Raw genomic sequence first — 17,286 nt, 5'->3', positions numbered from 1 at the left:
TCCACCTCTGGCACAACAACAGCCATCCCTCCAAATGTGCCTAGCCCTAGGCCTAGTCCAGAGGCCACAACATCTGCCTCTGGCCAGGCCAGCCAAGGGACTTCCCGGACCTGTTCATGCTCCCTACAACCCCCGGCCTAAAAGGTGATGACAGCACTGGCTAATTTCCCCACAATCCATCTCTGTGTTTGCCCCATATTCCTGCATGCCAAAAACCTCCCTCTCCTTTCTTGTGAATTGTTTTTATTTGTTTTATTTGTGTTCAAATGCCACTTATTTTGTTGGTGTGTGGCCAAAATGATTTCTACATTTTGTTCCCTGAAAAAAATATGTTTACTTTAAAAAAAACTTAAAAAAAAAAAAAATTAAAATTAATAAACTTTGGAACCAAATTTGCAACATTCTATTGTTGATTTATTCACAAACTGGTTAAAAGGTAATCCCTCTAACAAACTTACAAACAATACAACGGAAATAGAAACATTTAATATTTTGTTAAAAAAACAAGGGTTAAAAACAATTTATGAGTTTTAATTAACAATTATCCAAAAACAAAAGGACGATTGGTTTCTTGGTAAAAAAATAAACACTTACAAATATGTAAAAAGCACACAAAAAACACAAACATTTGTTAGCTAATTGATTGTATGCCCCAGAAATTAGCAGCTGAGTAGTTCACCTGCATTCAGTTTTTAGCTACTAAAAAAGGTCTATTTACTAAACACCTTACAAGCTGTTTAGCAATTAAAAGTTAATTGTTTTTGTTGCCTCACTTGATTAATCGCAACACCATCGATGAGTCCAGGGAAGTACGAAGAGACCATCATCACTGCGGTAGACTATACCAGACCACAAGCTGAGCGAGCAGTCTTAATGGAAATTGGATCACACAGTGACGTGTACAAAATAGCGTCCACATTGGACGTTCGCACAAGATAATACATGTACACCCAAAAAACGCCTTGCCACGCCTGCGTTTTCTCATCTCCACCCCCGTTACCACCCATAAACGGAACATTCTGTCAATCAAATGACATAGGTCATTTCCTGTTCGCTGTGTATACGAGCGAACGAAAAATGACCGCAATGATCCGGTTGCACATGCGCAATGAGAACCGGACGCACGCGTGGTTTAAAACAGTCGAATGCGTAGGAGCGAACGGCTGATAGCGTCCGGCTCTGAATGAGGTCCTATGTATGCAGATTAACAAGTTTGTTATTGAGTGGATTAAAACAAAGAGGATGCCAGCGCCCTCTGGTGTAATATGTTCAAACCCAAAATGTGATTTTGTATTTTTATATTGGTGCAAAATGTGGAAAATAACCTCAGACCAAAAGAAAAATAAAATCAAGTTCATCTGAATCACTTGTTTTTATCTTTATAGCCTCCCTCTGTATTGGGGTGAATGTCATCTCATATATGAGAATAGTTTGCTCAACTATAGAGACAGAACACAAAACATAGAATAATACGTTTTAAAACAACTTTAATATATTTTGAGTAATAAATTGTGTACATTTAATAATAGTAGAATAGCAATAGAAAATCCTCAGGAAAAATGTTTGAAGATACTCAAGATTTAAGTGTGGTATCTGGTAGTTCAGGTGCTACCCAATCATTTAGTAAGTGCTCCAATTTGTTTAGTCTAGCGTGTAGACTTAATTTAGAGGATTATGAAATCTGAACCCTAGCCCAAAAGTGGGCAACATACAGCCTGCGGACCATATGCAGCCTTTCTGGCAATTGTGTCAAGCCCATTACCTTATGCTTCTGCAACTTGTATTAAGTCAGTGTGACCTGCTATAGTAATGTAGCAGAGCGTGCCCTCCTTACTCATCCCTGCTGCCATCCCGAAGTCGACAGTTCTTGTGACGTAGATCAATTACAGAATGGGAGCACGTGATCCAGCTGTCAGCATTTTACCTGAATTCATCCCTGCAGTCTCTTGGTAAATCTTTTAGCAGCAACAGACACTCTGCAGAGTTATCAATATCTATGAGAATGGAACCTTATCAGCATTCTATTTGGCTAGCACAGATACAAGGCATGTACGAACACTCCACTGGTCTCTATAGGCAGAGGGGTGATGGTATGGTTCCTAGTTGTGCCTAGGAGTAGCAATGACATTAAGTGGTGAAGTCAATCTCTACAGTTAAATAGACCTGTGTGTGCTGAGTTGTTACTGGTGTGATTGCAGGGAATGCGGTCAGGAAGCAGATGGTCGAAATGCCGAAAGCTGGCTTCCAGACTGTCTAATTCTGGCACGGGTATAATGATAGGCGGCGAATCCCGACGCCTATCATCATCCCTATGCCGGGAGCCCGACGCCCGGCATACCGAACGAAGGTAAGCCGGGTGGAGGGTGCGGACAGCTTAAGTGAGGGGCTCTCGGGGGGACTTATGGGTTAGGCACCCCCCAGGGAGGGTTAGGGGGGACTTAGGGTTAGGCAAGGGTAAGTGGAGTTAGAGTTAGGCATCCTCGGATGGAGGTTAGGGTTAGACACCCCCCGGGAGGGTTAGGTTTAGGCTGCGGGGAAGGGGGGTTAGGTCTAGGCACTTACACGAAGGGGGGTTAGGGGGGTTAGGGTTAGGCACTTGGGGGAGAGGTTAGGGTTAGGCACCCCTAAGGGAGGGTTGGGGGGGTATGGTTATTAATAGTAAAAATACTCACCTGTCGGGATCTTCTGTTGCCGGTCTTCCTTGAACTGACATGCATCTGGCGGTATTTCATACCAATCCCGATTGCAGAGCCCTAATCTGCAAATGCTCTGTATCACTTATACATCACTTATATCATTCTGTAGCATAATACAGCCCAGGCATTTAGGCCTGGTCTGTTGCCGCTTACATTTCCACAACCTGTATGTTTCCTGCCGATTAAATGTAAGATATTTTCTATGTGGCTCTTACAATTTACCAAAAACTTTTTATGCAGCTCCACAGCTGAAATAATTGCCCACCCCTGTCCAAGACCCATATGCTTTGGGCTTAGGCTTTGCGTCTACCATATCTGGAATTGTGCAGGAAAGATGGAGCACTATCCTTCTATTAAAGGTTGATGGTTATGGTTATGCCACTACCCGGCCAGAAGACCGCCGCCGGAATAGCAACAGTATCGGGGCTTGTTAGGTCTTAGCCACCGGGGGAAGGGGAAAAGTTAGGTTTAGGCGTCACGGGAGGGGGGTTAGGGTTAGGCTAGGGGAGGTTAGGGTTAGGTACCCCCGGAAGTGGGTTAGGGTTAAGCACCACTGGGGGGGGGGTACGGAAAGTTTTCAATCTGAATCTATGAGTTGGATGTTGAAGGTTTTGTGCAGGGAAATAATAAGTTGAACCACCAAAACATCCAGTAGTTTCATATTTGGGTAATGTCAAATCAAGAAATGACCTGATGTTGAAATTTATAGGGCTCACACATTGCATATAAAGACTTGGTATTATTTGTTTTTCTAATGCTATTTGTTGAGGTGTATAGAAAGCTGCTTAGCCATTAGTTTAGTTTATAGAGGTACATATCACTTACATCAATAGCACACCGATGTGAGTGATGAGTGAACATTTCAGTATCATAAATGAAAGAACTGTGTGATTTATAAGTTCATCCAGAACACTTTCCTTCATGTGTCTAATGACAAGCTCTTTGTGAATTTTCTTTTTTTTTTACTTTGTTGACTCGATCCTGAACTAAACACATACTCTAATTCAAATGTGTTCCTTATCTTTATACTCAAATGACATTAGCATTGTCATGACTTAATCCTCGCTGCATAGAGTACCGTTAAAGAGTGCATTAATTTACAGACCTAACCATATTGTTGCGTGGGCAGGAACAAAAATTTCTCCTTATTTCTTGTACAAACAAATCCAGCATAGTAATTAAAAGCTGCTAATTCCGTCAGTGGTCTTCATTTATGAAACACACTAGATGTGTGCTGCAATGAAACGTGGTTTGCATAAATGTACATAAATGTTGCACCCGTGGCACATTAAGTGCTTGCCTGTCAGGAGATGGATTTGCAAACTGGTGGCTTTTGCATAAGTGTAAGTGTCACATCAAATCCAAGCTCTTATTACTATTATTTTTATGGCGCCACAAGGAGTCTGCAGTACCTTACTTAGTACATAAGCAGAGGCAGTACAGACAAAACAAGAAATAAGTGCAAAACATTGCATAACATGGGATTCAGTCTAAATAACTATTGCTGCATATGCAGTTTTAATGTAACATCAGTGTCAGCTGAACCCAAAGAGTTGGCAATGGGGAGGAGATGACAGTGTAAGTGAGGAAAGGAAAAGCATATGAGGAAAGATAACTCAGGTCATGAGAGCTTACATCGTTAGAGCTTGCAATCTAAAGCTTAGAAATAGATTTCATCATATAAAACTTTACACACTTTTTTGCTGTGGTTTAGAGTAGACTCATTTATGGTTACAATTAATTATAGTATGGGCAGCACAGATGGTGTAATGGTAGCGTTACTGCCTCACAGCACTGAGGTCATGGGTTCGATTCCCACTACGGCCCTAACTGTGTGGAGTTTGTATATTCTCCCTGTGCTTGCGTGGGTTTCCTCCGGGTACTCTGGTTTCCTCCCACACTCCAAAAAATATACTGGTAGGTTAATTGGCTCCCCACAAAATTGACCATAGTGTGTATGTCTGTGAGCATGTGGTAGGGAATATAGGCCCTGATTCAGACCCACTCGCAATTGGGCGAACGTACGTTCGGCGTACGTAAAAAAATATTTAAATTCAAGCACTCGCTCGTATTTTCGTACGCAGCAAAAAATCCGCCCCAAACTCAGCCGACCCCTCCTCTAACTAACGAGCGTGCCAAATAGCGAGCGTACATCCCCGAAATGGCTTGAAGGGAACGCACGCACAAGTACAAACCGGAAGTGGGACTGTCAGATTCCGATGACCTGCTCGTTTTTTCTGCCTACCTCCCTCAATCGTATCATGCCAATCAATGTATCAATTAGCTTAATTGTTTTTTTTTTTTCAACACAATGCAATAAACTTTAATCTTGTCCATGTTTGTATTTGCTCGCAGAATACGTACGGCTGAAACCTTCGCTTTTATTGTTCAAAAGACATGTTAGCCCCAATTAAACAATTGTTCTATTTGTTTGTCTCCCCACAAATTTTCTGTGGTTCATTTCTTTATTTAAATTTGCTTACGCATGTCACTGCATCAAGCCTATCATAACTCTCAAGAGATTTGTGGCCCTGTCGAACACATGACTCACACTAACCAATAGAATTTGTCCTGTTAATTTCCCAAATACATTAGCGAATCAAATTTTTTTGGGGTGCTTTATTAAAAATTTTTAGCCAAAAAAACACCATTGCCATCATGAGATCCACCGCATTCACCAGGCGCGAACTGCTGGTGCTGACGGAGGTGATGGACAGGCGGATCACCAGTCAGCCTCCACCCATCTCAAATAGGCGAAAGCGTTCCGCATATGCGGAGGTACGTCGCCGCCTGCGCTCCTTCGGCTCACGTCAACATATTGGCCAGCTGGAGCGCAGGTGGTCGGACCTTCACCGGCGTACGCCCCGCTTGCTGGCATGCTTTCGCATGCAGATTGCGGAAAGTAAGTTTTCTGGATTGTGGTTTTCAAGTTTATCTTGTTGGCCCTAACTGCGTGTGCATGTTTTCATGTCTGTCCTATTGAGTCATTGTAGTCATATCTGCATGTGCATGTTTTCATGTCTGTCCTATTGAGTCATTGTAGTCATATCTGCATGTGCATGTTTTCATGTCTGTCCTATTGAGTCATTGTACTCATATCTGCATGTGCATGTTTTCATGTCTGTCCTATTGAGTCATTGTAGTCATATCTGCATGTGCATGTTTTCATGTCTGTCCTATTGAGTCATTGTAGTCATATCTGCATGTGCATGTTTTCATGTCTGTCCTATTGAGTCATTTTTTATTTTTTTTTTGGATTCCTGTTGAAACTAACGACAATATTTTTTTCATTTTTTAGGGGCACAGCAAAGACTACGGCGGCATCGCCAGACAAGACGCCGGTCCCGGCCCCTCTCTCCAACCCCCAATTCCTCAATTACCCCCTCCTCCCCAGACCCTGTGGCCGAGATTTCAGTTCTACTTCCCCTCCAGCCCAATTCCCCCTCTCCTCCATCCATCCCTCCTCCAAATACCCCCTCCCAGGATTCCTCAAACACCCTGCCCCTAGGTTTGGGGAATGTAGCCTCCTCCGAGGTGGTCCAGGGAGTGGCTTCTGGCTCTGGCGTTTTGGAGAACGGTATGTTTTTTAATTTTATTTTGGGCACCACAAACTGTTTGTATGTAATCATGTGTCGTCCCCATTTTTGTTGGCTTTCTGTCGCCTTAGGGTATTTTTGGGGGTTGTCTTTACCTGTTCCTGCTGATGTCACCATACACATATCACACCTGTGTGCATTTTTTTAGGGCCCTTGTATTTTTGGCCTACGACATTTTGGGGTGCTGGGTTTTATCCGTGTAATGTTTTTTTTGGCCACAAGCTTTTAAGTTTTGGTTTGCTTGTTTTGTGTTTTTTTAGAATGTTGCTTCATTATCGATATATTAATCCCCAAACTTTTGTCACCCACAGAGGAACAGAGGCGTCGGGCACAAATCTTTCATTGTGTGGCCCGTATGCGGGAGCAGGTCACCGGGCTTCTGCAGGGCCTTGACCATCTGTTGGTCCTCCTTAGGAATTAGTTTTTTTTTTTTTTCTTTTTATAATTGTTTCCTAATAAATCAGTTTTAATTCAAGCTCTGTCTCATGCGTTTTGAGTAAATCCAAGATTCTTTACACTGACATAAGTAGACTCTTCAAGCAAGGATTGCCACAGAATCTCACTACAGATTGTGTGTTGTATTTTGAATGCAAACAGGCACAAGAAACACCTCCCAGTACCAATGTCATTTTCCTTTTTTGTGGTGGTCAACATGATAGTTTACACCATTTTTCAGGTTCCTATTTGGTGGCCAAACTGCTTAGGACAATCTTACGAAGGCAACTGATTGTACAGGATTCCTTGGTGTGTTGGTTAGTACCCCGAAAACATATTACATTTTAGCTCCACTTGCTTCATCACAAACAAAACACACAGTGATAATCAGAAATACACCACATACCAAAAACACGAAACAAACACACAACAAATCAAGAACTGGTTGACGAAGGTCCATGCCCACATGATTTCAAAAATATGGCGTTGCAATATTGGTGTCAGAATATATTCCAGAAGTTTCCACATAAAGATTTTTGAAGGGTAGCAGGAAGTAGTCATCGTGGTAGTGCCAAAGATTATGCAAACAAACAGAAGATGGTGCAAGAATCAAAAAAGATGAACGCTAAAAAACCGTAACACATTGGGTATACACACTGTTGTTTGGTCAATAATTACAATAATTACCTAAAATATCGGGCCACCACATCATCGCGTATGGCCCCCCCACATACTGACCTCCGACCAACCTCGGGGGGCCATCCTCAGGTAAGGCATCCTCTGGCTGCATTGGAACACCACTCCTTATGGTGATGTTGTGAAAGATCCCACACAGGACCACAATTTTCGAAACCATATCCGGCAAATACATGAGCTTGCCACCAGAGCGGTGGAGGCATCTGAATCGGCCTTTTAAAAGGCCGATACAGCGCTCCACCACTTGCCTGGTGGCTGTAAGTGCGGTATTAAACTCACTTTGTGGACCTGGTGTGGGAGCCAAATAAGGAGTGAGCAGCCAGGGCATGCAAGGGTATCCACTGTCTCCTGTGAAAAAGAATAGACAACATCAGGATCACTGTGTATCAAGCTTAACATTGTTATGTACTAAAGGTCTCCACTTACCCAGAAGCCACGCATCACCAGCTTGGAGGTTGTTTAATTTGTGCCATATCCCTGATTGCCGGATGACGAAGGAGTCATGTGCACTTCCTGGTAATTTTGCATTCAGGGACAGGATCTGGAGGGAGGCATCACATACCACTATTACATTCAGGGAGTGATAGTGTTTACGGTTGCGAAATATTGCCTCCAGCCGTGCTGGAGGCTGAAGTGGTATGTGAGTACCATCCACAACCCCTATGATGTGTGGGAAGCCAGCTATTTGGTAAAAATTGGCCTTGGCCACACTAAGGGCACCCATATCCAAAGGCATTTTAATAAAATGATGGAGGTGCTTGAAAAGTGCCTCCATCACTGCCCTCAGGATCCTGGAAAAGGAGGATTGTGAGATGCCCGCCACTATTCCCACCGTTGTTTGAAACGATCCTGAGGCACAGAAATGTAACACCGCCATAAATTGCGTAAGTGGTGGTGTTGCTGTTGGACTGTCAATTTGCAGCTCAAGATCACTCTCTATTAATGAGAGAGTGTCTATGATGATTTTGGGAGGAAGACGGTAGCGTCTTAAAACCTCATCATCAGGCATTCCAAAAAGGGTGACACGTGTTCGAAATATCTGGGGCCTTGCACGCCTACGATGCCTACGCCTGGGACGAGATTGAGGTTGGTCGGCTTCCGGGAGCATGGCCAGAACAATCCGCCCAAGATCAACCTGAAATGGCAAGATTGGAATGTAAGGCTTTGGACCCACCCCAAAAGAAAATTAAGAACAACTTAGCTTGATGATACCATCCATTGCTGCTTACATGCTGGGGTATTGTCATGATACGTCCAAACTGAAATTAATCCCAAAAATAATTTGAAAAAGTTTATTCTGTGCATTTAGGTTTCTAAATTTTGTGCTAGACAAAACTTAAAATATGCGAAACACACATTTGGCCAAAGAGCAAAACGACATTGCACACAGTACATCAAAATGGGTTGAAATGTTTGCCAAAAAAGCGAAAGGGCAACCACAAACAATTTTACAGGATTAATAAGCATTTAAAAATGCGCTAATTAGTTCGCCAATACAAGTTAATAAACAAACAGAGAAAAATGCGCTAATTAGTTCGCCAATACAAGTTAATAAACAAACAGAGAAAAATGCGCTAATTAGTTCGCAAATACAAGTTAATAAACAAACAGAGAAAAATGCACTAATTAGTTCGCAAATACAAGTCACTATACAAACAGAGAAAAATGCGCTAATTAGTTCGCAAATACAAGATAAAAAATGGACTTACCAAGAGCAAATATATAAGATTCCAAATCAAAAGGTCTTTGGGTCCGAAATTAAAAAAAAGCTAAAAGAGATGAAATTATGGATCCAAAAATTAAAAACAAGAAGAAACACAATGAGACACCAATTGAACCAAAGTTAGACTTCACAAAACTTACCAAATCAAGAAACGAGGCCAAAAAAAAAAAAAAGCGAACGGAAAATAAAAACGCAAATCTAGCAAACAAAATAAACTCCAAACGCCAACTCCTTTATCCGCAAACAAGAAACTCCAACCAAGGTAACCTCCAACAATCCAAAAACGCCACCTCGACTCGAGACACACCAAGCCATAAATAGTGTTTCGTTTCCCGCACAAATTAAGGAGGGATCATAGGAACGCACAATCAATGATGCAGCCGCAAAATAAGGACGCATGTATAAATACGTCACGAAAACACATTTAAATTCTTGTGTATTTCTTGTTTGGACCTCAGACATGGCTACAGACCAGGGAAACAATGGACAAGAGTCAGGCGGTAAGTCTTTCATGCATTTTGTCTCAATGATTAATTTGAAACATAAGATTGGGCAAGTTGTGAATTTTAGAAATCTGAATATTTACACAAATAGGTGAGGAGGATGACATGGAAGAGGCTGCTGGGCCCAGTATTCCGGCCAAAGCTGCCAAAAAAAAAAGGCAGCCACATTTCACAAGAAAGGAGATGGAGGTTTTGATTCAGAAGTGTGTGGACATCCTGCCACAGGCAGACAGGAATATGAGTACAAGCCAGAAGTGGAGAATGTGGGAAGAGGTAGCCGTTGCTGTCAATAAGGTGGGTGATTATGTCCATCTAGCCCGGGATGTCAAACGGCGGTAAGTAAACACTTGCCCCCCCTAAAAACAAACCATTTTAAACAAAAGGATAATGGCTTCCATTTTATCCCACAGATGGGGCGACTTCAAATATCGCCTAAAGCAAAAACTGGCGGACAGGGCTAGGCATGCAATGGGGACACCCCTGTGTCATTGGAGTTGACGGATTTAGAAGAGCTGGCACAGGGGTGTGTGCAGCCTGTGGAGGTGTTTGGCGTGTCCAACATGGATACGGACATGCCAGACTTTGCGGCTCCTCATGTTGTCCCAGGTAAATCTTGTGATGTCACCAACTCTGAAATGTTAGTGGGCCAATATGTAGATTCTAATGTGAGTCTTTTCTCATTTTTCCTAACAGAGACACAGGCGGATGAGTCTGCTCCAGAGGGGAGCCTTGGCTGCCGAATTTCTGCTGGCTCTGCAGGGGAGGAACCAGTACATCCGGCTGAGGACCCTGCAGAAGCCAGTCCAGGGCAATCCCCCTCGCAGGCAGTGTCCCTCCTCACAGAACTCAATTTCAAATCGGATTTCCATACGGAGATTCTGCAGAGGATGGACGCCAGTCTGCTACGGGTGGCTGAGGCCCTGGAGCAAAATGCTGCTGCCAACGTGACCATTGGTCAGGCCCTGGCGGAAAATACCAGGGCCAACATCCGCATCGCCAATGACCTGGAGCAGCTCGTTCGCCAGCACATGGTGGAGCCGACCTCCCTTCCTGCCGGAACATCAGGATCCTCCACCTCTGGCACAACATCAGCCAATCCTCCAAATGTGCCTAGCCCTGTGCCTAGTCCAGAGGCCACAACATCTGCCTCTGGACAGGCAAGCCCGATGACATCCCGGACCCGGTCTGGCGCCCTCCCTCCCCCAGCCAAACGGGTGAAAAAACGGTGAAAGCAATGGCGACTTTTCCCACACTCCTTCTGTGCTTGGCTCATATTCCTTTCTGGTCAAAACTTCCCTCTCCTTTCTTGTGAATTGTTTTTAATTTTGTGTTCTACATTTCATAAATCTTTTATTTTGGCCCAATTATTGTAACTTTGGAAATGAACCCTGCAAAAAAACTTTGGCCAAAAATTTTAGAATTGTGAATTTTTCTTTGAGCAATAAAAAAAAAAAAAAAAACTGACATTGTATTCTCACATTATTGTCACAATGGATTACATTTAATCCTGGGCCAAAAGGCACAAACTGGCAAGAACCACATTTTACATGCCCCCCCCAAAAAAAGGGCTCTTTAAGGAACGTTTCAAACTTAACATAACGAGGCAAATTCAACAGGCCAGAAGAAAAAGGGAAAAACCAAAAAAACATGATGACATTATTGTTACAATAGGCCCTAACCAACAAATTGAGCCCCAAAGAAACTACCACAAATGTACGAAAATTGATTGTGTAATCATCACATTAGCAGCTATGATTTCCACCTGCGTACGCTTTTGTGCTAACACAAAAAACTACTTTCAAAACACATACCAAGCCGGTTTTCAATCCACCACTAATTGCTGTTCAGACCACCCGCGATTAATCGCAGCAACATCGAGGAGTGCCGGGATGGAGGTGAAGGCCATCGCCAATGTGGTCGAGTAATCCAGACCCTAAGCTGTGCGAGCATTTTGAAGGGAAAGAGGATCATCCAGTGACGTATGAGTCGGTCCGTACACATTTTACGCTCGCATCTGCTAATGTATGTACGCCCCAAAAACGCCTCGACACGCCTGCGTTTTTCCATCTCCACCCCCGTCAACACCCAAAAACGCCCTGTTCTGTCAATCACATTTGACAGGTCACTTCCTGTACGCTATTTGACGAACGAGACCAAAAAAACTTGCAATCTGCCGTACGCACATGCGCAGTGTTACACCGACGCATGTGCGGTTAGTCAACATCGGAACGCAACGAGCGTACTGCTGTTTGCGAGTGGCTCTGAATGAGGGCCATAGATTGTAAGCTCCACTGGGGCAGGGACTGATGTGAATGGTAAGATATTCTCTGTAAAGCACTGCGGAATATGTGTGCGCTATATAAATAACTGGTAATAATAATAATAGTATTGGGAGGATGTTTTGGCAGTTGTGTGTGTCCCTAATTTGCTTTGATGGGTCCAGGTAGATGGCGCAAGTGCAAAAAGACTCTGGTACAGTATCAGAGTATTTGCTATATCCTGCCATCTTTCCAAAGACACCACCAGAAAGATAGTGCCATCATCAGCAGGTATTGGGGGGGGACTGGTAGAGTGTAGGGTATTGTGAGTCACAGTGGAGGTGTCTGTTCCATTATCGATATGACATTATGTACAGTGTATCTGATGACTTACATCTTTTCTCCTTTTACAGTTGAAAACTTTTAAACTGTAGGGGATGAGTAATTTTTGCAATGTATATCCAGGTGCGTATCTATAATAGGTGCAGTGTGTGTGGTGCACACGGGCCCCTGGGTCCAGAGGGGGCACACCCTGCACCAATATTTTGTAAAACTTACCTCTCCGAGGTCTCGCATTGGGTGTCTCAGCCCTGCACGAAATTCTGGAAAATGGCCACAGTGGCCATTTTTCCGGCGTTTTGTACATGCACAGTGAGGAAATCGCATGGAAAATGGCCACAGCGCCATTTCCCCGGTGACCTGTGCATGCTCTAGGCAGAGACTAGTGCCCAGAATCTACTGATGCTGCGGCCGCCGGCGATCAGCCTTCAGTCTACTGGCGGCCACCGGGGCGAGAGGAGGGGGCCCGTGTGCATTCCCTGTCCGGGGCCCCCTTCTCTTTATATGCCCCTGCCAGTAACAGTCCTATTCTCTTGTTGTTTGTATCCCCAGTGATATGGGGTGACTGACACAGTTGGGAGTGTGTCCTTTATACCTGTTGCTTTATCAATGTTGCAAACTTCATAATATGTACATACATATATTCTATTATATACATGGATTCTGTTTTGTAATAGCATCAAAATATCCTTTTTGTCTATGTCCACTTTTTATTTGTTTGATGAGGGCAGCTCTAGCTAGGGAAGTTTTTTGAAAAGCTTGTGCTCACCCAAAATCGTTCTGGAGTTTGTGTTTGGCATTTGTTACTAAAATAACCAAAAATTACTGTGCTTGGTATTATATGTTTTTTGTTTAATACATACTTTGAACTTGTTAGTAAAAGTTTGTCCTCTATTTATAAACAGGGGGCTTATTTAATTATACCAATCATTGGTTTTATTAAAGGACATAAACATATATCTCAGAAAAAAAAGAAATTCACAAATATAGCAGCAATACTCTCATGTAAACAATGATACACATATGCATAAAAATGTATATAAAAACTTGGGTATAGGGACCTAAAAGATTTCTAGGATATATTATTACACTATTCAGAGTCCATACCTCACACCAAATTTCTGTATGGTTATTAGCAAGCACGCAGTGTAAAGCTAAACAAGCCGGTCGATTAGTCAGCAGCTGTTTATGTGCAAGGTCAATCAGATACTGGCGTCCCAGTTAATGCACTACTAATGTCCAATAGATCTCCTAATGAAATAGTCAGTTACCTCTAGCCATATGAGCCAACATACTATGTACCCTTAAATGATATTCAGTCCGTTGTTACCGCGTGGCCACGCTGCGGGAGTCCATGGACTGGGTACTCCTGTCCCTGCAGGGAGCCATGGCTGGATGTAACAGAGAGACCGGCAATGGAGTACGGCTGCTGCTACGAGTTATTCCTGGCCGCCAGGCGGTGAATCGCTTTCTCACCACAGCTAGTAACCGGAGCCAAAATGTGACCGGAGAGGTATAAAGTCAACGCATTTCGTCCCTTGGAATGCCGGGACTTTCTCAAGACACATTGTGTGTTGGCATTTGTTACTACTGTTTTGAGTCACTGTAGACTTCTGCAATGTGTTTAACTGGTGAATACTATGGATTGAATAAGGTGCATTTGGCAAAATTTAGAGCACCTAAACAATAATAAAAAGTGGTTATGTAGTCATGGGAAATAATGTGTTCTGTTTTCAGACAAATCTGATATTATTGGTAAATATGTATGTGTTTCAGTTACTACAGACATGCAGTTACCCATCATTAAAATTCATCATAATTAATTTGCTATGTGAACACTATGATATGATAACAGTTTAATTTGTGGGAATTTTTTTTTTAATTTTTAGACTATGTGATGTGATACTTATAAACTTTTTAATCTGATTAACTATTGGGTGTGTGCAGGTTTCAACCCAGATTAAAGGGTGTATTCATCATGATTTAATTATAAGTATAATGGCTATTCATTATAAAGGTAACGCAGGACATATCACTGGTATCTCCTACTTACCAGTCAGCCCCGATCACTGTATGGGGTCCTAAATTCATCAAGCTCCAAAAATACAATATTTTCGGATCTTGACTGCGGGAACATACGCCATTTTCTTCAGATGGCGTTTGTTCCCGCACCCTACTCCTTCCCTATGGGCAGGAGACCCGGATTGTAAAGAGGGATCCATTCAGATCCCACCACCACTGCACTTGGCTCCTTCCACCAGACGCTGGAGCTTTGTGCATCTGTGTGAACCCCAGACTCGGCAGTGCTAAATTTCACCACTAGTAAAGCAGTGAAGACATTTGCAAGGACAACTGATCCAAACTGTCTCTGTGCCGGAACAAAAGATTAATTGCTCTGGTGTTCACAGCGAGGCAGAATTTTTAATTATCAGGGACTGGATTAACATAATGAACAGGCCCGAAAGGGCAGTAATTATATTTGCCAAGATTTAGTACACTGTGTAAAAATTGCCTATTTTATTTTTAGTTTTTTATTTAATTATTTATTTATTGTAGGGAAATCAGGCGAGCAGTCTCATTTTAGTCCTAAACGTGAACATGAAAGTGAAACAAATGAGTGGCATACTGTTGGTAGGAAGCCACCAAAAGACCAAGGTAAGCTTGTGAACATGTATTGTATATTTGTATTATTTTTATTTCTAGTTTCATAAGCTACATGAAACAAGCATTAAACTAGAGGAAATGCTTGAATAACAGAGCAACGCAAAGTATATACTAAGCAGGAGATTCCATATACGTAAATAAGCATTTGACATTCTGTCAACTTATATATATAAGAATGCAGGGCCACAGACGCAGCAATATCAACCACAATGACTGATGGTTAATGTGGTCAGAGGACGACCTGCATGTGTGGACAAAATGATTAATTGGTGCTTGTGCCCATTGGGAGTTGTATGCAACCAGAGTGGCATACAATATATATTTTTTAAGACTTGCTGGGACACACAAAGTGAAAATGACTACAGTATAAATCAATTGAAAATCATACAGTGTTTCTTTTAAAAATGTATTTTTAAATTTACCTAAATCCAGACTTTCTCATTGGGACAGGTCCTAGCAATTGTCAGGTTGCGGCCTAGGATCAGCCGTTACTAACCTCAGCGCCGGCTTCCCCTGACCTGTCGAGCGATCAGACGCCAGGTGCAGTGGCAAATGACGCGCTGAGGATTATACCTGTGGTCTGCTAGGACATCCATGTGCTCACTTCGTGATTTGGTTCCTGCGGTTACCATCATGGGCGCAGCCATGACAGTCTACATCATCTGATTAATGAACAGCGCTGATGAAAAATGCCCATATATACAAATTAATCACATTTATTATACGAATAATTAAATTCTGACACAATATAACATTAAAATAAATACACAAATATATATGTGTGTATATATATATATATATATATACAGTCAGGTGCATAAATATTGGGACATTGGCAGAATTTTAATATTTTGGCCTCTATTTACCACCACAATGGCTTTGAAATGAAACAAACAAGATGTACTTTAACTGCAGACTTTCAGATTTAATTTGAGGGTAATTACATGCAAATCGGGTGAACGGTGTAGGAATTACAACAGTTTCAATATGTGCCACCCACTTTTTAAGGGGCCAAAAGTAATGGGACTATCAACTCAAAAGCTATTTCATGGACAGGTGTGGGCTATTCCCTCGTCATTTCATTATCAATTAAGCAGGTAAAAGGTCTGGAGTTGATTCTAGGTGTGACATTTGCATTTGGAATCAGTTGCTGTCGACTCTCAATATGAGATCCAAAGATCTACATGTGAACATGTAGATCATATGAGAACATGATCTACATGTTTATTAACAAAAAATTTAGAAATGAAAAGATAAAAAATAATAATAAAATGAATAAAATGTCCACTGTAATTAAATATAAAAAAGTAATACTACAATGTGTAGTGTTACTTCATTGTTGTCCCAGCAGCCACAAGTAAAACGCACACTGTCAATCACCAAAACAACACTGAAAAGTCTGAAATATGGTATTGAAGTTATATCCGCTTTTAAGTAGAAACAGTAATCAGTTGTTCCATGTAAAATTTACAAAGTAAGCCGGCAGAGTCACTTCGTTGTTTAAAATTAGATACAAAGATCCAACATGTACTTATATAAACAATAGTTTGTAGTACTTGCCAATTTGAACTGCTAAAGTGCAGTATCCTGTTGGTGGTATTGGACTCTGCATAAACACAGCTTATTAACTGCTTTATGAATTGTTACGTTAAGCAGAATGCCTGGTTCTCTCAACCTTCGTTGGCCTGATAGGGATGTCGTCGGGATGCTGTTCTACCGAGGTAGCATGCTTTATAAACCTCGATCCTCGTTTTCAACCCCCTGTGCAGAGAGTGTACGGCAGGTGAACACTGGATGGGGTGGTTCGGCGTCGGCACAGAAATGCAGCCTCTGTCCTTGTTTCGCTGTACAGAGAGTGTGCGGCAGATGAGTACCAGGTTGTGTGATTCTGCGCCAGCACTAATGCACAGTCCTCATCTCCATCCGTCTGTGAGGGGAATGTGCAACAATAGAAAACCGAGCTGGAGGCTCAGTATCAGCATCGGAACAAACGTGACAGACTGTACTCTGTCCGGCTCCTTTCCACTGTAAGGTATAGACGTGACCAAAGAAGCAATAAGTAGCGGCTTGTACTAAACAGCACTTGACAGCGGGATAAGCACTCATATTGGGCTGCAGATATCAGCAATGAATTGTAACAGTCTTGTTCTGAAACCTAACACATTTCTTCCCAATAGGGATTTCTTCAGAGCGGTGTGACAATATAGAGGTTCAACCCTTCTTAAATACTGAAACCTATTAACTTTAATTAAAAACACCTAAATGACTTAATTGCCTTTTGTAGGCTTTAGATCATTATAATACAAAAAATAAGTGTATTACATATATGGACACATTTCCAGATATAGAAACAAATATTTTTCAAATATAGACACA

At 42.2% G+C, this 17,286-nt stretch overlaps 1 protein-coding gene across 4 annotated transcripts in view; it reads left to right on the top strand.

Moving 5' to 3' along the window:
• FAM120B (family with sequence similarity 120 member B) overlaps window positions 1-17,286 on the top strand; it is a 273,166-nt gene that overhangs the window by 242,104 nt on the left and 13,776 nt on the right. For all 4 annotated transcript variants that reach the window (XM_088457412.1, XM_088457410.1, XM_088457411.1 and 1 more), the window contains exon 9: window positions 14,803-14,901. In XM_088457412.1, the coding sequence (XP_088313538.1) occupies window positions 14,803-14,901 (99 nt within the window). The remainder of the gene's footprint in view (window positions 1-14,802; window positions 14,902-17,286) is intronic.

Source organism: Taudactylus pleione, unplaced genomic scaffold (assembly GCF_031769625.1).
Source record: "Taudactylus pleione unplaced genomic scaffold, aTauple2 ptg000760l, whole genome shotgun sequence".
NCBI lineage: Eukaryota > Metazoa > Chordata > Amphibia > Anura > Myobatrachidae > Taudactylus > Taudactylus pleione.
This window is presented reverse-complemented; position numbering and strand designations above follow the sequence as displayed.